Source organism: Narcine bancroftii, unplaced genomic scaffold (genome assembly GCF_036971445.1).
Source record: "Narcine bancroftii isolate sNarBan1 unplaced genomic scaffold, sNarBan1.hap1 Scaffold_130, whole genome shotgun sequence".
NCBI classification, from domain to species: domain Eukaryota; kingdom Metazoa; phylum Chordata; class Chondrichthyes; order Torpediniformes; family Narcinidae; genus Narcine; species Narcine bancroftii.
Window position 1 is genome coordinate 43705 of NW_027211865.1, and position 21439 is coordinate 65143.

The 21439-nt window shown below is 48.0% G+C and overlaps 1 protein-coding gene and 1 long non-coding RNA gene across 2 annotated transcripts; one reads left to right on the forward strand and one right to left on the reverse strand.

Annotated features, from left to right (window-relative positions):
- The first annotated feature begins 7897 nt into the window (after positions 1-7897).
- Positions 7898-11923, forward strand: LOC138750379 (uncharacterized). Its single transcript, XR_011349297.1, has 3 exons — positions 7898-7941; positions 8720-8945; positions 11730-11923. It is a non-coding gene; the product is annotated as an uncharacterized lncRNA (long non-coding RNA).
- Positions 11924-12317: 394 nt separating this feature from the next.
- LOC138750382 (proline-rich protein 2-like) lies at positions 12318-14122 on the reverse strand. The gene is made up of 5 exons (XM_069912451.1): positions 14118-14122; positions 13845-14016; positions 13092-13517; positions 12676-12914; positions 12318-12393 (listed from the first exon to the last, which is right to left on the reverse strand). The coding sequence occupies exons 1-5, from the start codon at positions 14120-14122 to the stop codon at positions 12318-12320; spliced, it is 918 nt and encodes a 305-aa protein (XP_069768552.1).
- Between the last annotated feature and the right edge of the window lie 7317 nt (positions 14123-21439).

Here is a 21439-nt window from a genome sequence, read left to right on the forward strand (position 1 = left end):
AGCCAGAAAGAATTCCGATCCATATCTCCACGTTTTTATTCCTGGGGCTGATGGCAAGGTTCAGACTGAAAAAGCAGAGGATGAGAATCTAGGCAAAAGGACAGAAGCCCAGACCAAAGCAACAATTGGAGCACAAGGAGCCTCAAGACTCACACCCCCAGGTTCAGGAAAGCTGCTCCCCCTCCACCTTCAGACTCAATCAGGAACTCATTTCAGGACTCTTGCAGCACTTTATTGATTTTCTTTGTTTTCAATTCTTTTATCTTTCCAGGTTTCCACTGAACCGTTTATTTTTGCACGACCCATGCGTGGGAATTCGGCCGTGTCCACAGGAAAAAGGGAATCTCAGGGTTGGATGTGATGTCGTGTATGTTCTCTGCCAATCAATGGGAAATCTCCAAATCTTCAATCTTGGTGCAAGAGCCCACGAGGTGCAAACCAACCATCTCCAGTCCAAGCTGCAGATTGCAAGGGCTGTAAAGTGCTGCCACCGCATGTTCACACCGAGTACTGCATGCATGAAGCGAGGGAGAGAGAGAGAGAGAGATAGGTATAATACCACCACCTGGTGTCCGGACTCGCGAACTACAGGATACATGATTTTTATTTTTCATGGGAGTGTCGGAGAATGAGAGGAGACTTGATTAAGGTTAACAAAATAGAGCAAGATGGATAATATGGAGCTCCAATGAACAGGGAGGTCTCACCTGTGAAGGAGCAAGTGTGAGATCTCCCAGTTCATTCTTGCTTAGGCAGTGGTGGCCAATTCAAGACAGCTCCAATTAGGGAAGAGAATATGCTGTTTCAGGTCATGGGTTTGAAACGGTTTCCCCACTTGTGCCATTCAGACTCAAGAGAGCAAATGCTTGCAGACAGGAAGGAAACCTAGTTTTATTGTGGAGAATTGCTTGTTTTTCGGGGTGAAGGTTGTTTGTGGTCTGAGATTCCTAAATACTTTACAATGGAAGCAGCAATTTTCCTTGTGCCTGATTGCTACATAGCGGGTAAAATGTCTCAAATCTATTGCTCAGCCAGTACTTTTGGTCATTGATTTGGAGAGAGAGTGATGGCTTGGCAATATTTACAGCATGGTGAGTCCAAAGCTCTCAAAGTGACGGTGTGGAAGGAGTTTGTCTGTTCTTTGTCTTTTCTGCCACCCTTGAGAACTTAAAAAGTGTCCGTGAATTGTGGTATTGGTGAGACACAAGCTTGTTTTGCCCTCTTTTTGTTCTGTATGTCTATAAAGTTTCAGTTTAGGGATAAAATGTCCAGACACTGTTCTGTTCAAAAGTCTAGTAACCAAATCAGATTCTCCCGAGTTCTTGTCATGGATATGTATCAAGAAGCCTGTTTAGCAGCAGTCGTGTTGCATTAGAGGTGCACATACAATTTTCAAAAATAATGAGTTTGAAACCAGAAAAAGATCAGGTCGTGCCCAAAGGTTCATCTGTGCTGTTGAATTGAATTGATGCCCCCAGGACCAGAATGTGCACTTCCACCCCATGGTCTTGAGCTTCCCAAATCGCCAATGAACTTACGGCCCCCTTGAGCTGTGGAGTGTGGGAGGAAATCCACACAGACACCGAGAGGATGTAGAAACTTCTTGCAGTCAGTGCTGACTTGATCCTGGGGTGACTCGTGCTGGAGAGGTGGGACTACTGTCCTGCCTTCACCTTGTGATGGCTGATTTTTGTCTGTTGGTGGATGGAGGTCTGACATGATATTCCCTTGGCCTTGAGGGAAAGAAGAGTAGAAATTGCAAGGGCTCTGACAGAAATATTTAAAACCTGTTTATCCACGGGTGAGGTGCCAGAGGAATGGATGTAATCTAATGTTCCTTTGTTGAAAAACGGCTTCAAAAGCCAACTAGGTGAGCCTGACAGTGATAGGTAAATTATTGGAGGGTAATCAGAGAGTACCTCGAAAAGAATCTGTTCAAATAGCTGGCCTTGATCAACCATAGCATAGAATACAGGAGTCGGGCAGTGAGGTTGAGACTAGACAAGGTATTGGTGAGGCCCTGTTGAGATACTGTGTGCACTTCTGGTCACCAAATGAGAGGAAAGCTATCAACAAAGTAGAGAGGGTGCAGAGAAGATTTACGTCAATGTTACCTGGATATCAGCAACTAGATTACAAAGAAAGATTGAGCAAATGAAGTCTTTATTCTTTGGATTGTAGATGGTTGAGAGGGGATTTGATTGAGGTCTTTAAAATTACTAGGAGGATGGAAAGTGTTGATGTGGATAGACTTTTTTCATTGCGGGGAGCAGAGATTGAAACAGGAGGTATTGAGTTAAGAGGCAAAAGTTTGGAAGTAACATGAGGGGGAACTTCTTTACTCAGAGTGGTGGCTGAGTGGAGTGAGCTTCCGGGAGAAATAGTGGCGGCAGGGTCCATTTTGTCATTTCAGGGAAAATTGGAGGGGAGTGGAATGCAGAGAGGTGGTACGAGAGGAGAGTATTTAGTTCAGTGCAGACAAGAAGGGCCAAATGACCTGTGCTGTAATTGTTATAGGGTTAAAATGTGTGGCAGTAACTTGGAAGTCCGATGCGTATTTGGGAATGGGTCGATAGCCACACTGAAATAGGCCATTGATTCCCACGAAATAATTACATCGAATTCACGGAACAAATTTGAATTTCTCTTTTGAAGATTTGGGATGTGTATTTACCAATTGCAGGAATTAAGTTGTAATCACCCAACACGAACTTTCTGACTCCTAAAACCAAGAAAAGCAAGATTTTATTTGAGAGTTTTGGTCAATTTTTATAAATACTATCTAGATGTTTTCTCTCTTTATTGTTTTCTATTGGGCAGCTGTGGGAGGGGTTACTTTTGAAATCACTATGCATTAATTTTATCTTATTTTCAAATAAGAAATTTAAGTTTTTTAATGCATATGTTAAATTAAATGTAAAAATGTTACAAATAAGATAAATGAAGAATTGTTTCAGGAACTGGCGATCTTCCACGAGTGCCGTGAACCCCAGGCAGCAGGAATGTGTGAACGAAACACAAAACTGGCCAGAACAACTGAGGAAACACGGCTAAAAGTGCCCAAAAAGGTGCTGATGCCATCTTGATTTTAATGCAGGTGACACTGAGGAATGCGTTGGGGCAGAGATGGTCTATGGACAGCCAATACAGACGCCTTGGGGAACAAAGCCCACACCACCAGTAGGAATGGATAATGGTGGGTAATGAATAAGCAAATATTAGAGACACCGAGAGAGAGCGACACACACATACCCAGACAGACACACACACACACAGAAACAGAGAGACAGACACAGACACACAGAGAAACACACACAGACAGAGACAGAGAGAGAGACACTGTCAGCGAGAGAGAGACAGACAGAGACACACACAGACAGACAGACACAGACAGATTGAGAGATACACACAGACGGAGAGGGAGACATGCACACAGAAAGAGACAGAGAGACACACAGAGAGACACACACACGACACAGAGAGACAGACGCACGACACAGAGAGACAGATGCACGACACAGAGAGACAGACACACACAGACAGATACACACACACAGACATAGACAGAGAGACACACAGAGGCACACAGATATAGAAACACACACAGAGACACAGACAGCGTCACACAGACACAGAGAGAGACACACACACAGACAGAGAGAGACACACACACATACAGACAGAGAGACACAAATTGAGACACAGAGAGAGACACACACACAGCGACACACAAACAGACAGAGACACACAAACACACAGACAGACACACAGAGACAGATAGAGAGACACACACAGAGACATAGACACACACAGACACACAGATATAGAAACACACACAGAGACACAGAGAGACCACACACACAGACAGAGAGAGAGAGACACAGAGAGAGAGAGACACAGACAGAGAGACACAGACACACAGAGACAGACACAGAGACTCACACAGATACAGAGACACAGACAGAGAGAGACACACACATACAGACAGAGAGACACAAATTGTGACACAGAGGGAGTGAGAGACACACACACAGCGACACACAAACAGACAGACAGAGACACACATAAGAGGGAGAGACACACACAGACACAGAGACACACACAGACACAGAGAGAGAGAGACACAGAGAGAGAGAGACCCACACAGAGACACACACAAACATAGACATTTGATAGGCTCCACAGACTCAGTCATAAGGCTTGGGATCTATGGATGTGTGGATTCAGAAATGGCTTAACTGCAGAAAGCATTTGATATGGGCATGGATGGGAGGGGTATGAAGGGATATGAAATGGGTGCTGGTCAGTGGGATGAGAAAATCAGTTCACCACAGACTGGAAGGTTTCTGTACTGGAATGAGACGTCATTAACAATGACACCGACAGCCCAATCCTCTTTCTGCCAGTTCCGCTGCAGACATTGGAAGACGGTCCAGTTTAAAATAATCCGAATACCCCTAGGCGTGGACCCACCGAAACCACAGTTTAGTTCCTCCACCTCAGATGGTGAAATCTACAGATTTTTCTTTAAAATATTGTTTACATTGTAAAACAATTTGAAAAGTGCATTAACATATATCGTAATGTTCAATTCAAAAGGAAAAAAATAATGAAAAAATCTCAGAGATTGAAACAGGAGGTAAAAGTTTGGAAGTAACATGACGGGGAACTTCTTTACTCAGAGTGGTGGCTGAGTGGAGTGAGCTTCCGGGAGAAATAGTGGCGGCAGGGTCCATTTTGTCATTTCAGGAAAAATTGGAGGGGAGGGGAATGCAGAGAGGTGGTACGAGAGGAGAGTATTTAGTTCAGTGCAGTCAAGAAGGGCCAAATGACCTGTTTCTGTGCTGTAATTGTTATAGGGTTAAAATGTGTGGCAGTAACTTGGAAGTCCGATGCGTATTTGGGAATGGGTCGATGGCCACACTGAAATAGGCCATTGATTCCCACGAAATAATTACATCGAATTCACGGAACAAATTTGAATTTCTCTTTTGAAGATTTGGGATGTGTATTTACCAATTGTAGGAATTAAATTGTAATCACCCAACACGAACTTTCTGACTCCTAAAACCAAGAAAAGCAAGATTTTATTTGAGAGTTTTGGTCAATTTTTATAAATACTATCTAGATGTTTTCTCTCTTTATTGTTTTCTATTGGGCAGCTGTGGGAGGGGTTACTTTTTGAATTACTATGCATTAATTTTATCTTATTTTCAAATAAGAAATTTAAGTTTTTTAATGCATATGTTAAATTAAATGTAAAAATGTTACAAATAAGATAAATGAAGAATTGTTTCAGGAACTGGCGATCTTCCACGAGTGCCGTGAACCCCAGGCAGCAGGAATGTGTGAACGAAACACAAAACTGGCCAGAACAACTGAGGAAACACGGCTAAAAGTGCCCAAAAAGGTGCTGATGCCATCTTGATTTTAATGCAGGTGACACTGAGGAATGCGTTGGGGCAGAGATGGTCTATGGACAGCCAATACAGACGCCTTGGGGAACAAAGCCCGCACCACCAGTAGGGATGGATAATGGTGGGTAATGAATAAGCAAATATTAGAGACACCGAGAGAGAGCGACACACACATACCCAGACAGACACACACACACACAGAAACAGAGAGACAGACACACACACACAGAGAAACACACACAGACAGAGACAGAGAGAGAGACACTGTCAGCGAGAGAGAGACAGACAGAGACACACACAGACAGACAGACACAGACAGATTGAGAGATACACACAGACGGAGAGGGAGACATGCACACAGAAAGAGACAGAGAGACACACAGAGAGACACACACACGACACAGAGAGACAGACACACGACACAGAGAGACAGATGCACACAGACAGATACACACACAGACATAGACAGAGAGACACACAGAGGCACACAGATATAGAAACACACACAGAGACACAGACAGCGTCACACAGACACAGAGAGAGACACACACACAGACAGAGAGAGAGACAGACAGAGAGACACAGAGGCTCACACAGATACAGAGACACAGACAGAGAGAGACACACACACATACAGACAGAGAGACACAAATTGTGACACAGAGACACAGAGAGAGACACACACACAGCGACACACAAACAGACAGAGACACACACACAGCGACACACAAACAGACAGAGACACACAAACACACAGACAGACACACACAGACAGATAGAGAGACACACACAGAGACATAGACACACACAGACACACAGATATAGAAACACACACAGAGACACAGAGAGACACACACACAGACAGAGAGAGAGAGACACAGACAGAGAGACACAGACACACAGAGACAGACACAGAGACTCACACAGATACAGAGACACAGACAGAGAGAGACACACACATACAGACAGAGAGACACAAATTGTGACACAGAGGGAGAGAGAGAGACACACACACAGCGACACACAGACAGACAGACAGAGACACACATACAGAGGGAGAGACACACACAGACACAGAGAGACACAGAGAGAGAGAGAGAGAGACCCACACAGAGACACACACAGACACAGAGAGACACACACAAACATAGACATTTGATAGGCTCCACAGACTCAGTCATAAGGCTTGGGATCTATGGATGTGTGGATTCAGAAATGGCTTAACTGCAGAAAGCATTTGATATGGGCATGGATGGGAGGGGTATGAAGGGATATGAAATGGGTGCTGGTCAGTGGGATGAGAAAATCAGTTCATCACAGACTGGAAGGTTTCTGTACTGGAATGAGACGTCATTAACAATGACACCGACAGCCCAATCCTCTTTCTGCCAGTTCCGCTGCAGACATTGGAAGACGGTCCAGTTTAAAATAATCCGAATACCCCTAGGCGTGGACCCACCGAAACCACAGTTTAGTTCCTCCACCTCAGATGGTGAAATCTACAGATTTTTCTTTAAAATATTGTTTACATTGTAAAACAATTTGAAAAGTGCATTAACATATATCGTAATGTTCAATTCAAAAGGAAAAAAATAATGAAGAAATCTCAGAGATTGAAACAGGAGGTAAAAGTTTGGAAGTAACATGACGGGGAACTTCTTTACTCAGAGTGGTGGCTGAGTGGAGTGAGCTTCCGGGAGAAATAGTGGCGGCAGGGTCCATTTTGTCATTTCAGGAAAAATTGGAGGGGAGGGGAATGCAGAGAGGTGGTACGAGAGGAGAGTATTTAGTTCAGTGCAGTCAAGAAGGGCCAAATGACCTGTTTCTGTGCTGTAATTGTTATAGGGTTAAAATGTGTGGCAGTAACTTGGAAGTCCGATGCGTATTTGGGAATGGGTCGATGGCCACACTGAAATAGGCCATTGATTCCCACGAAATAATTACATCGAATTCACGGAACAAATTTGAATTTCTCTTTTGAAGATTTGGGATGTGTATTTACCAATTGTAGGAATTAAATTGTAATCACCCAACACGAACTTTCTGACTCCTAAAACCAAGAAAAGCAAGATTTTATTTGAGAGTTTTGGTCAATTTTTATAAATACTATCTAGATGTTTTCTCTCTTTATTGTTTTCTATTGGGCAGCTGTGGGAGGGGTTACTTTTTGAATTACTATGCATTAATTTTATCTTATTTTCAAATAAGAAATTTAAGTTTTTTAATGCATATGTTAAATTAAATGTAAAAATGTTACAAATAAGATAAATGAAGAATTGTTTCAGGAACTGGCGATCTTCCACGAGTGCCGTGAACCCCAGGCAGCAGGAATGTGTGAACGAAACACAAAACTGGCCAGAACAACTGAGGAAACACGGCTAAAAGTGCCCAAAAAGGTGCTGATGCCATCTTGATTTTAATGCAGGTGACACTGAGGAATGCGTTGGGGCAGAGATGGTCTATGGACAGCCAATACAGACGCCTTGGGGAACAAAGCCCGCACCACCAGTAGGGATGGATAATGGTGGGTAATGAATAAATATTAGAGACACCGAGAGAGAGCGACACACACATACCCAGACAGACACACACACACACAGAAACAGAGAGACAGACACACACACACAGACAGACACACAGAGAGAGACACACACAGAAACATACACAGACAGAGAGAGAGAGACAGACAAGAGACACACACAGACGGAGAAAGAGACACGCACACGACACAGAGAGACAGACACACACACACAGAGAGACAAACACACGACACAGAGAGACAGACATAGACAGAGAGACACACACAGAGACAGAGACACAGATATAGAAACACACACCGAGAGAGAAACACAGAGAGAGAGAGACAGACACACAGAGAGAGAGAAAGACACAGACAGAGAGAGAGAGACACACACACAGAGACTCAGATACAGCGACATAGACAGAGAGACACACACACATACAGACAGAGAGACACAAATTGTGACACAGAGGGAGAGAGAGACACACACACAGAGCGACAAACAGACAGACAGAGACACACACACAGAGGGAGATACACAGAGAGAGAGACACACACAGACAGAGACACAGACAGAGTCAGACACAGAGACACAGACACAGAGACACACTCAGACACAGAGAGACACACAGTGACAGAGACACACTCAGACCGAGAGACAGACACACAGACATAGAGAGAAACACACAGACGTAGTTACACACGCACACAAACAGACAGAGAGAGACCCCTTGGTTGTGCCCTTCACCTTCGCACTTAACTCCCTCATCTCTCCTGGCAGGATTTCATCACCTTTCCTACCCGTGGACCATGACATCTGTCTGCTCATCCTCCATCCTGAGAATGGTGTGAACTCTACCCTAGAAACCCCACAGCAAAGAAAAGAGACCCTTCGGCCCTTCTCGTCCATGGTGAAATATCATTCTGCCAGTCTCATCGACCTGCAGCCAGTCCCTAACCCTCCTGACTTCCCACATCCATGGATCTCTGCAATTGATTCTTAAAACGTAAGAGTTTGAATGTTAAATGGCAGACCATTGAGGAGTGTTGTCAAACAAAGGGATTGAGGAACTGTGATACAGAACTGCCCGAAAGTGGAGTCCCATGTAGAGATGGGGGGGGGGGGGTGGGGGGGTGAAGAATGCTTCTGGTATTTTGGCCTTCAGAAATGAGAGGATTGAGTGCAGGAGGTGGGAGGCTACGAGGAAGTTGGACAAGGCCTGGGTGAGGCCAACTGGGGAACATTGTGTGCCGTTTGGGTGGCCGGAGGAGAGGAAGGATAGGAATGAGAGCGCATCGAGGAGAGGGACAAGAAGGTGGTCTGGCTTTCGGGGTTTGAGTTCCAGGGGAAGGTTGGACAGGCTGGGACTTTATTCCCTGGAGCGTAGAAGATTGAGGAAGATTTGAAAATTGTGAGTGGGGACGGATCGTGTCCATGGGGACAGGCTGTTTCCAAGGAGAGTGGGGGAGATTCAAAGAGGAGGACATGGATTGAGATTGAAGGGGAATTTTTTTTCCCTCAGAGGGGGGTGGGAGCGTGGAATGAGCTTTGGGCCAAGGTGGTGGAGGTGGGATGGACTGGAATCTTGTGGGGGAATGTGGTGCAGGTCCTGGTGTGGAAATGTGCAGCCTGAAGGGGAGATGGAATGGAGGCCCGAGGCAACTCTCGGACCCTTCCCCAGTGGGACGAGGTTCTCAGGACAGAGGGGGCTCCAAAGGGCTCCATCCAGGGGCTCGTGGTGGCGAAGAGATCCCGTGCAGGGGTGGCCAAAGCTCTCGCGAGAGCGACCCCTGGGGACCGCCATGTTGTTGATCTTTCCCGCCTTTGGAGGAGTAGTTGGCGAGCGGGAGGGAGAGAGAGGTTTGTGTCGGTTCTTCACGGGCGGGAATCGAGGCATTTTGGGAGCGAGACCAGAGAGGACGGAGTTTCCACGGGTCGCCCTTTGGGTCTGGGGCGGCCGTAGCTCGGAGGGGAACGTGCAGAGGGATGGTTGTGAGGTGGGTCCGGGGAACCATGAGGGAGTTTGGGTCGGGGTGACATTAGGGTGTGGTAGTCGGGGACCCGCGAGGCTGAAGGGGGGTCGGGGTCCGTGAGGCTGTTGGGGGGAGGGGTAAACGTGAGGCTGAGTGGGGTCGGGGACCCGCGAGGCTAAGGGGGGTCGGGGACACGCGAGGCTGAGGTCGGTCGGGGACCCGCGAGGCTGAGGTCGGTTGGGGGCCGCGAGGCTGAAGGGGGTTGGGCCCCGCGAGGCTGTGGGGGGTTGGGCCCCGCGAGGCTGTGGGGGGTTGGGCCCCACGAGGCTGTGGGGGGTTGGGCCCCGCGAGGCTGTGGGGGGTTGGGCCCCGCGAGGCTGAGGGGCGTTGGGTCCCACGAGGCTGAGGGGCGTTGGGTCCCACGAGGCTGAGGGGCGTTGGGTCCCGGCGAGGCTGAGGGTGGTCGGGGCCCGCGAGGCTGAGGGTGTGACCCGTGAGGCTGAGGAGGTCGGGCCCCACGTGGCTCACGAGGGTCGTGGACCCATGAGGCTGAGGGGGGGTCGGGCACCCGCGAGGCTGATGGGGGTCGGGGCCCCGCGAGGCTGAGGGTGGTTGGACTCCACGAGGCTGAGGGTGGTTGGGACCTAGAAAGGTGAGGGGGCATCAGGGACCGGTGAGGCTGAGGAGGGAGGGCCAGCCAGAAGGTTGAGGGGAACCAGAAGGGTGAGGGGGAACCAGATGGGTGAGGGGGGAACCAGATGGGTGAGGGGTGTTAGGGACCTGCGTGGCTGAGAGGGGTGTCGGCGATCCTCTAGGCTGAGGGGTTGTCGGGAACCCAGAAGGGTGAGCGGGGATCGGAGACACGTGAGGCTGAGGGGGGAGGAGGGAGGGGGGCCCAGAAGGGTGAGGGTGACCTGAGAGCCTGAGGTAGAACCGTGAAGCTCAGGAGGTTGAGGACCCAGAACGGTGACGGGGTTTGGGAACTGCGAGGGTGAGGAGGACCAGTGAGTGTGAGGGGGTCGGGGACCCTTGGATGGGAATGAGCGGGAAGTTTGTGAGCGATGTGAGGGGGACGGGTGGTCAGGGCCAATAATAGAAAGGTTCCACTTTTCCACAGGACTCTCTGTTCCTCAAGTAGATGCGGCAGTGATGTTCCCACCACCCCATCCAGCGCCAGGATTCCTGGCGTTGACGTCAATGAGGGATCAGGGATGCTATGAGGACAGACACACACACACACAGAGACAAACACACGACACAGAGAGACAGACATAGAGACACACACAGAGACAGAGACACAGATATAGAAACACACACAGAGACACAGAGAGAGAAACACAGAGTGAGAGAGACACACAGAGAGAGGGACAGAGAGAGAGAAAGACACAGACAGAGAGAGAGACACACACACACACAGAGACTCAGATACAGAGACTCAGATACAGAGACATAGACAGGGAGACACACACACATATACAGACAGAGAGACACAAATTGTGACACAGAGGGAGAGAGAGACACACACACAGAGCGACAAACAGACAGACAGAGACACACAAACAGACACAGAGACACACACACAGAGGGAGATACACAGAGAGAGAGACACACACAGACAGAGAGAGACACAGACAGAGTCAGACACAGAGACAGAGACACACTCAGACCGAGAGACAGACAGAGAGAGACACACACACAGACATAGAGAGAAACACACAGACGTAGTTACACACGCACACAAACAGACAGAGAGAGACCCCTTGGTTGTGCCCTTCACCTTCGCACTTAACTCTCTCATCTCTCATCTCTCCTGGCAGGATCTCATCAACTTTCCTACCCATGGACCATGACATTGTCTGCTCATCCTCCTTCCTGAGAATGGTGTGAACTCTACCCTAGAAACCCCACAGCAAAGAAAAGAGACCCTTCGGCCCTTCTCATCCATGGTGAAATATCATTCTGCCAGTCTCATCGACCTGCAGCCAGTCCCTAACCCTCCTGACTTCCCACATCCATGGATCTCTGCAATTGATTCTTAAAACGTAAGAGTTTGAATGTTAAATGGCAGACCATTGAGGAGTGTTGTCAAACAAAGGGATTGGGGAACTGTGATACAGAACTGCCCGAAAGTGGAGTCCCATGTAGAGATGGGGGGGGGGGGGTGGGGGGGTGAAGAATGCTTCTGGTATTTTGGCCTTCAGAAATGAGAGGATTGAGTGCAGGAGGTGGGAGGCTACGAGGAAGTTGGACAAGGCCTGGGTGAGGCCAACTGGGGAACATTGTGTGCCGTTTGGGTGGCCGGAGGAGAGGAAGGATAGGAATGAGAGCGCATCGAGGAGAGGGACAAGAAGGTGGTCTGGCTTTCGGGGTTTGAGTTCCAGGGGAAGGTTGGACAGGCTGGGACTTTATTCCCTGGACCGTAGAAGATTGAGGAAGATTTGAAAATTGTGAGTGGGGACAGATCGTGTCCATGGGGACAGGCTGTTACCAAGAAGAGTGGGAGAGATTCAAAGAGGAGGACATGGATTGAGATTGAAGGGGGATTTTTTTTCCCTCAGAGGGGGGTGGGAGCGTGGAATGAGCTTTGGGCCAAGGTGGTGGAGGTGGGATGGACTGGAATCTTGTGGGGGAATGTGGTGCAGGTCCTGATGTGGAAATGTGCAGCCTGAAGGGGAGATGGACTGGAGGCCCGAGGCAACTCTTGGACCCTTCCCCAGTGGGTCGAGGTTCTCAGGACAGAGGGGGCTCCAAAGGGCTCCATACAGGGGCTCGGGGTGGCGGAGAAGAGATCCCGTGCAGGGGTGGCCAAAGCTCTCGCGAGAGCGACCCCTGGAGGCCGCCATGTTGTTGATCTTTCCCGCCTTTGGAGGAGTAGTTGGCGAGCGGGAGGGAGAGAGAGGTTCGTGTCGGTTCTTCACGGGTGAGAATCGAGGCATTTTGGGAGCGAGACCAGAGAGGACGGAGTTTCCACGGATCGCCGTTTGTGTCTGGGGCGGCCGGAGCTCGGAGGGGAACGTGCAGAGGGATGGTTGTGAGGTGGGTCCGGGGAACCGTGAGGGAGTTTGGATCGGGGTGACATTAGGGTGTGGTAGTCGGGGACCCGCGAGGCTGAAGGGGGGTCGGGGTCCGTGAGGCTGTTGGGGGGAGGGGGAAGCGTGAGGCTGAGTGGGGTCGGGGACCCGCGAGGCTAAGGGTGGTCGGGGACACGCGAGGCTGAGGTCGGTCGGGGACCCGCGAGGTTGATGTTGGTCGGTGGCCGCGAGGCTGAAGGCGGTCGGGCCCCGCGAGGCTGTGGGGTGTTGGGCTCTGCGAGGCTGTGGGGGGTTGGGCCCCGCGAGGCTGTGGGGTGTTGGGTCCCGCGAGGCTGAGGGGCGTTGTGCCAGGTGAGGCTGAGGGGGGTCGGGGCCCGCGAGGCTGAGGGGGTGACCCGTGAGGCTTAGGGGGTCGGGCCCCACGTGGCTCACGAGGGTCGGGGACCCATGAGGCTGAGGGGGGGTCGGGCACCCGCGAGGCTGATGGGTGTCGGGGCCCCGCGAGGCTGAGGGTGGTTGGACCCCGCTAGGCTGAGGGTGGTTGGGCCCCGCGAGGCTGAGGGTGGTTGGGACCTAGAAAGGTGTGGGGGCATCAGGGACCGGTGAGGCTGAGGAGGGAGGGGCAACCAGAAGGTTGAGGGGAACCAGAAGGGTGAGGGGGAACCAGAAGGGTGAGGGGGAACCAGAAGGGTGAGGGGGAACCAGAAGGGTGAGGGGGAACCAGATGGGTGAGGGGGGAACCAGATGGGTGAGGGGTGTTGGGGACCTGCGTGGGTGAGAGGGGTGTCGGCGATCCTCTAGGCTGAGGGGTTGTCGGGAACCCAGAAGGGTGAGCGGGGATCGGAGACACGTGAGGCTGAGGGGGGAGGAGGGAGGGGGGCCCAGAAGGGTGAGGGGGACCTGAGAGCCTGAGGTAGAACCGTGAAGCTCAGGAGGTTGAGGACCCAGAACGGTGACGGGGTTTGGGATCTGCGAGGGTGAGGAGGACCAGTGAGTGTGAGGGGGTCGGGGACCCTTGGATGGGAATGAGCGGGAAGTTTGTGAGCGATGTGAGGGGGCTGGGGATGGGGACCTGCAAGTGAGACGGGTGGTCAGGGCCAATAATAGAAAGGTTCCACTTTTCCACAGGACTCTCTGTTCCTCAAGTAGATGCGGCAGTGATGTTCCCCCCACCCCATCCAGCGCCAGGATTCCTGGCGTTGAGGTCAATGAGGGATCAGGGATGCTATGAGGACAGTCTGACCCGTTTGGGGACCCCTGACCTCAACCATCAAGTGTTACTAAAAGGAATGGATGAAGGTCTGGCAGAGGATGAGGTTTGTCTTCATTTTGGTGAGGCATTTGATAGGCTTCACACACTAAGTCATAAGGCTTCGGATCTATGGATGTGTGGATTCAGAAATGGCTTAACTGCAGAAAGCATTTGGATATGGGCATGGATGGGAGGGGTATGAAGGGATATGAAATGGGTGCTGGTCAGTGGGATGAGAAAATCAGTTCACCACAGACTGGAAGGTTTCTGTGCTGGAATGAGACGTCATTAACAATGACACCGACAGCCTAATCCTCTTTCTGCCAGTTCCGCTGCAGACATTGGAAGACGGTCCTGTTTAAAATAATCCGAATACCCCTGGGCATGGACCCACCGAAACCACAGTTTAGTTCCTCCACCTCAGGTGGTGAAATCTACAGATTTTTCTTTAAAATATTGTTTCCATTGTTAAACAATTTGAAAAGTGCATTAGCATATATTGTAATATTCAATTCAAAAGGAAAAAAATAATGAAAAATTCTTAATTCAAAGCCCTAGCACGAAGCAAGGTTCAAAGCAAACACACAGGAATAAAGTGCCAGCATCCTGGAGATGGATTTATCAGTGGCTAAGGACCAGATTTGTTCTCGTCTCTAGCCGTGAACACACGAGGATGAGAGCAGTGTTTGAGGTGCTCCAGGCTCCGTGTTACAACGTGTACCCAGCCAGAAAGAATTCCGATCCATATCTCCACGTTTTTATTCCTGGGGCTGATGGCAAGGTTCAGACTGAAAAAGCAGAGGATGAGAATCTAGGCAAAAGGACAGAAGCCCAGACCAAAGCAACAATTGGAGCACAAGGAGCCTCAAGACTCACACCCCCAGGTTCAGGAAAGCTGCTCCCCCTCCACCTTCAGACTCAATCAGGAACTCATTTCAGGACTCTTGCAGCACTTTATTGATTTTCTTTGTTTTCAATTCTTTTATCTTTCCAGGTTTCCACTGAACCGTTTATTTTTGCACGACCCATGCGTGGGAATTCGGCCGTGTCCACAGGAAAAAGGGAATCTCAGGGTTGGATGTGATGTCGTGTATGTTCTCTGCCAATCAATGGGAAATCTCCAAATCTTCAATCTTGGTGCAAGAGCCCACGAGGTGCAAAGCAACCATCTCCTGTCCAAGCTGCAGATTGCAAGGGCTGTAAAGTGCTGCCACCGCATGTTCACACCGAGTACTGCATGCATGAAGCGAGGGAGAGAGATCTAGGTATAATACCACCACCTGGTGTCCGGACTCGCGAACTACAGGATACATGATTTTTATTTTTCATGGGAGTGTTGGAGAATGAGAGGAGACTTGATTAAGGTTAACAAAATAGAGCAAGATGGATAATATGGAGCTCCAATGAACAGGGAGGTCTCACCTGTGAAGGAGCAAGTGTGAGATCTCCCAGTTCATTCTTGCTTGGGCAGTGGTGGCCAATTGCAAGACAGCTCCAATTAGGGGAAGAGAATATGCTGTTTCAGGTCATGGGTTTGAAACGGTTTCCCCACTTGTGCCATTCAGACTCAAGAGAGCAAATGCTTGCAGACAGGAAGGAAACCTAGTTTTATTGTGGAGAATTGCTTGTTTTTCGGGGTGAAGGTTGTTTGTGGTCTGAGATTCCTAAATACTTTACAATGGAAGCAGCAATTTTCCTTGTGCCTGATTGCTACATAGCGGGTAAAATGTCTCAAATCTATCGCTCAGCCAGTACTTTTGGTCATTGATTTGGAGAGAGAGTGATGGCTTGGCAATATTTACAGCATGGTGAGTCCAAACTCTCAAAGTGACAGTGTGGAAGGAGTTTGTCTATTTTTGTGTTTTCTGCCACCCTTGAGAACTTAAAAAGTGTCTGTGAATTGTGGTATTGGTGAGACACAAGCTTGTTTTGCCCTCTTTTTGTTCTGTACGTCTATAAAGTTTCAGTTTAGGGATAAAATGTCCAGACACTGTTCTGTTCAAAAGTCTAGCAACCAAATCAGATTCTCCCGAGTTCTTGTCATGGATATGTATCATGAAGCCTGTTTAGCAGCAGTCGTGTTGCATTAGAGGTGCACATACAATTTTCAAAAATAATGAGTTTGAAACCAGAAAAAGATCAGGTCGTGCCCAAAGGTTCATCTGTGCTGTTGAATTGAATTGATGCCCCCAGGACCAGAATGTGCACTTCCACCCCATGGTCTTGAGCATCCCAAATCGCCAATGAACTTACGGCCCCCTTGAGCTGTGGAGTGTGGGAGGAAATCCACACAGACACCGAGAGGATGTAGAAACTTCTTGCAGTCAGTGCTGACTTGATCCTGGGGTGACTCGTGCTGGAGAGGTGGGACTACTGTCCTGCCTTCACCTTGTGATGGCTGATTTTTGTCTGTTGGTGGATGGAGGTCTGACATGATATTCCCTTGGCCTTGAGGGAAAGAAGAGTAGAAATTGCAAGGGCCCTGACAGAAATATTTAAAACCTGTTTATCCACGGGTGAGGTGCCAGAGGAATGGATGTAATCTAATGCTCCTTTGTTTAAAAATGGCTTCAAAAGCTAACCAGGTGAGCCTGACAGTGATAGGTAAATTATTGGAGGGTAATCAGAGAGTACCTCAAAAAGAATCTGTTCAAATAGCTGGCCTTGATCAACCATAGCATCGAATACAGGAGTCGGGCAGTGAGGTTGAGACTAAACAAGGTATTGGTGAGGCCCTATTGAGAGTACTGTGTGCAGTTCTAGTCACCAAATGAGAGGAAAGCTATTGTTAGAAAAAGAAGTACTGTAATGGGAGATTCTAACCTATTTTAGTTAACCTGTTTTTTTCTTAATTTCCAGCTCTTGGTTCTGCAGAGCTGAGAACCTTTTTTTTTAAACTTGCAGCTTTGGGTTCTGCAAGGCTGAGAACCTAATTGTTTTTAGACTCAGCAGACATAAGCAAAATTCCACCGAGGGGCCAGAGATGCTGTTATCTGAAGAAAGGACATCTGTGTACCGAGAACATTTAATCTTCCTGCTTGTTTTGGTCACAGACTGTCAGAGCTTAGCCTTGATGTAGAATAAACCATTGTATTAAAAATGATAAGCTGAAAATTATGTTATTCGTTAATTATCCTAGCATGCTAGCTTGCTTGCTTAACTTTCATGCTGTGCTGGGAATAGGTGCTTGGGTAAGCAGTTTTTGGGTAATAAAAGGCAAGGTCCTGCTGCTGAAGGGAGAGACTCTCCGAGTGGTGGCAGCATCTCTCAGCAAGAAGAAGAACTTCTGGAGTCCAGCCAACGTCCCAGTCAGGGGAGGTGGAGAAGTTGCTACCGGCGCCCTGACAACCAACTATAAGTGTGCAGTCGTTGCCTCGCTTCGGCAGTTGGGACCAGTCCAAGCGTTGATAAGTATAGTTGGGAAGGGCTTGCATATTGTAGTGTGAAATCAGCTTTTGAATTTGTAATAAACATTTGTATAATCTGAACTGCTCTCGGTGTGTGTGTCTATTTTCTTTCGGTAGTTCAAACACTGTGACCAATCTAAAATGAACAAAGTGAGAGGTACAAGTTTACCCAAGACAAGTACCTTCACAGAAATTGCTCGAGACAAAAATTGAGAACAAAGAACATTTATTATACAACAATGCAAAGTTGGGTGCTTCCCCTTACCCTGGGAATACGCACACACACAGGGGCTCACCCAACTTTTATAGAGTTGATTTCAGTATAGGAATACCCTCCCCCTTACATTCTTCTGCCTCCTGGATGAGTTTGGCATTAGGCAATCCTGTCTGCCTACGTGCTGTTTCTGTGAACTTGGAGGACCTGTCGGTGTCCCATCATGTCATTATCCTCATTGTCCTTATTCACAAACCTGTCTTTGTTCTAATTTACACCTTCCTAACTCTCAGGGCTACAACCTCTTCATATGTAGAACTTGCTAATACTGTCTAGGGCTAGAAGACCCTTATCTTATTCTGACTAACTCTACTTCCTACATTCTAATATCCATTTCTTATCCTGTTCATACTGGCTTTATTCATGTACCCATATATCTATATTAGTTTCCTCATCTTCATATTTTTATATCAGTTTTACTCATCTCTCACAATCCTCACTTTTCTTTAAGATCAGTGATACTGATCTCTCACAATGATCAGTGTTACTGATCTCTTACACGATCAACAAAGTAGAGAGGGTGCAGAGAAGATTTACGTCAATGTTACCTGGATATCAGAAACTTGATTACAAAGAAAGATTGAGCCAAGGAAGACTTTATTCTTTGGATTGCAGATGGTTGAGAGCGGATTTGATAGAGTATTTAAAATTACTAGAAGGATAGATTGAGTTGATGTGGATAAGCTTTTTCCATTGCGAGTAGCAGAGATTGAAACAGGTCTTGAGTTAAGAGGCAAAAGTTTCGAAGTCACATAAGGGGGACCTTCTTTACTCAGAGTGGTGGCTGAGTGGAATGAGCTTCCAGGAGAAATAGTGGTGGCAGGGTCCAAATTGGAGGGGAGGGGAATGCAGAGAGGTGGTACTAGAAGAGAGTATTTTTAGTTTAGTGCAAACAAGAAGGGCCAAATGACCTGTTTCTGTGCTGTAATTGTTATTGGGTTAAAATGTGTGGCAGTAACTTGGAAGTCCGATGCGTATTTGGGAATGGGTCGAGGGCCACACTGAAATAGGCCGTTGTATCCCACTTGAAATAATTACATTGAATTCATGGAACAAATTTGAATTTCTCTTTTGAAGATTTGGGATGTGTATTTACCAATTGTAGGAATTAAGTTGTAATCACCCAACACGAACTTTCTGACTCCTAAAACCAAGAAAAGCAAGATTTTATTTGAGAGTTTTGCTCAATTTTTATAAATACTATCTAGATGTTTCCTCTCTTTATTGTTTTCTATTGGGCAGCTGTGGGAGGGGTTACTTTTGAAATCACTATGCATTAATTTTATCTTATTTTCAAATAAGAAATTTAAGTTTTTTAATGCATATGTTAAATTAAATGTAAAAACGTTACAAATAAGATAAATGAAGAATTGTTTCAGGAACTGGCGATCTTCCACGAGTGCCGTGAACCCCAGGCAGCAGGAATGTGTGAACGAAACACAAAACTGGCCAGAACAACTGAGGAAACACGGCTAAAAGTGTCCAAAAAGGTGCTGATGCCATCTTGATTTTAATGCAGGTGACACTGAGGAATGCGTTGGGGCAGAGATGGTCTATGGACAGCCAATACAGACGCCTTGGGGAACAAAGCCCACACCACCAGTCGGGATGGATAATGGTGGGTAATGAATAAGCAAATATGAGAGACACCGAGAGAGAGAGTCACAGACAGACCCGATTGGTTCGTGAGGTGCATGTGACCCTGGTTAATTATTATGCCCCACCCGATTGGTTCATGTGGTGCCTGGGCCGCTGGTTAATAATATGCCCCACTCGATTGGTTTATGCGTTGCCTGGGACGCTGGTTAAAGATATGCCCCATCTGATTGGTTCAGGGGTTGCATGTGATGCTGGTTTATGATATACCCCACCCGAATGGTTCAGGCTTTGCCTGGGATGCTGGTTAATGATATGCTCCACCCGATTGGTTCATGCGTTACATGTGACGCTGTTTATTTATATTCACAGCTCGATTGGTTCACAATTTGCCGAGGATACTTTTTATTGATATTCCCCACCCGATTGGTTCGTGAGGTGCCTTTAATGCTGGTTAATGATATTCCCCACCTGATTGGTTCGTGGGTTGCACGTGACGCTGGTTAATGATGTGCCCTGCCCGATTGGTTCATACGTTGCCTGGGACGCTGATTAATGATATACCCCACCCGATTGGGTCATACGTTGCCTGGGACGCTGATTAATGATATACCCCACCCGATTGGTTCATACGTTGCCTGGGACGCTGATTAATGATATACCCCACCCGATTGGTTCATACGTTGCCTGGGACGCTGATTAATGATATACCCCACCCGATTGGTTCATACGTTGCCTGGGACGCTGATTAATGATATACCCCACCCGATTGGGTCATACGTTGCCTGGGACGCTGGTTAATGATATGCCCCACCTGATTGGTTCAGGGGTTGCATGTGACGCTGGGTAATGACATTCCCCACCTGATTGGTTTGTGGGTTGCATGTGACCCTGGTTAATGATATTCCCCACCCGATTGGTTTATCCGTTGCCTGGGACGCTAGTTAATGATATTCCCCATCTGATTGGTTCAGGGGTTGCATGTGACGCTGGTTAATGATATACCCGACCCGTTTGCTTCATGCTTTGCCTGGGATGGTGGTTAATAATATGCTCCACCCAATTGGTTCATGCGTTACATGTGACGCTGTTTATTTATATTCACCGCCCGATTGGTTCATACGTTGCCGAGGATGCTTTTTATTGATATTCCCCACCCGATTGGTTCGTCGGTTGCACGTGACGCTGGTTAATGCTATTCCCCACCTGATTGGTTCATGCGTGGCTTGGGACGCTGGTTAATGCTATTCCCCATCCGATTGGTTCATGCGTTACCTGGGACGCTGGTTAATGATGTGACCCAACACTTGGGCACTGAGGCTTAGGGTTTCCACCCATTTGTTTCCAAACGTCTGTTTCTCCGCCTCTTGATTCAATCTTCTGTTTCCTCCCTTTGTTTCCACGCCTCTTTTTACATCCCTCTGTTTGAATCCATCTATTTGCAGCCCTCTGGTCGCATCTTGGTTTCAACATCTCTGTTTCCACCCTTCTTTTTCCACACCTCTCACTCCATGCGGTGTCTCCTCCTCTTGCTTTTGACCCCTCTGTTTTGAGCCCTCTCATCTGTCTCTGCCCCTCCAATTCTGCTCCACTGAATGAAGCGCTCAAGTGCGCGGTGAGTTCACTCTGACACCAGGGGGAGATATTGCGCCTAATGTGGGCTTTTGCAGTTTGCCCATCGTGACACTGGAGGGCGGTGTGGTCCCAATTTCTCTCAACTCCATCTCCACCTGCACTTACTGATTCACCAAAATTAAGTCAATCATTTTTAGGTGTTTTTGAATCTTAAATATTTGTAAAACACTCTTTATTCCAATGTTTCATTTTAGAAGTGTTTTGGGTCATTAAGAAGTTTGGTGGTGTATGTTTTGAAGCATGTGAGGAAACCACAGACACAAGGAGAAAGTACCAACTCCTTACGGACAGCGCCACATTTGAAACCTGGTCACTGAGGCTGTGACAGTGT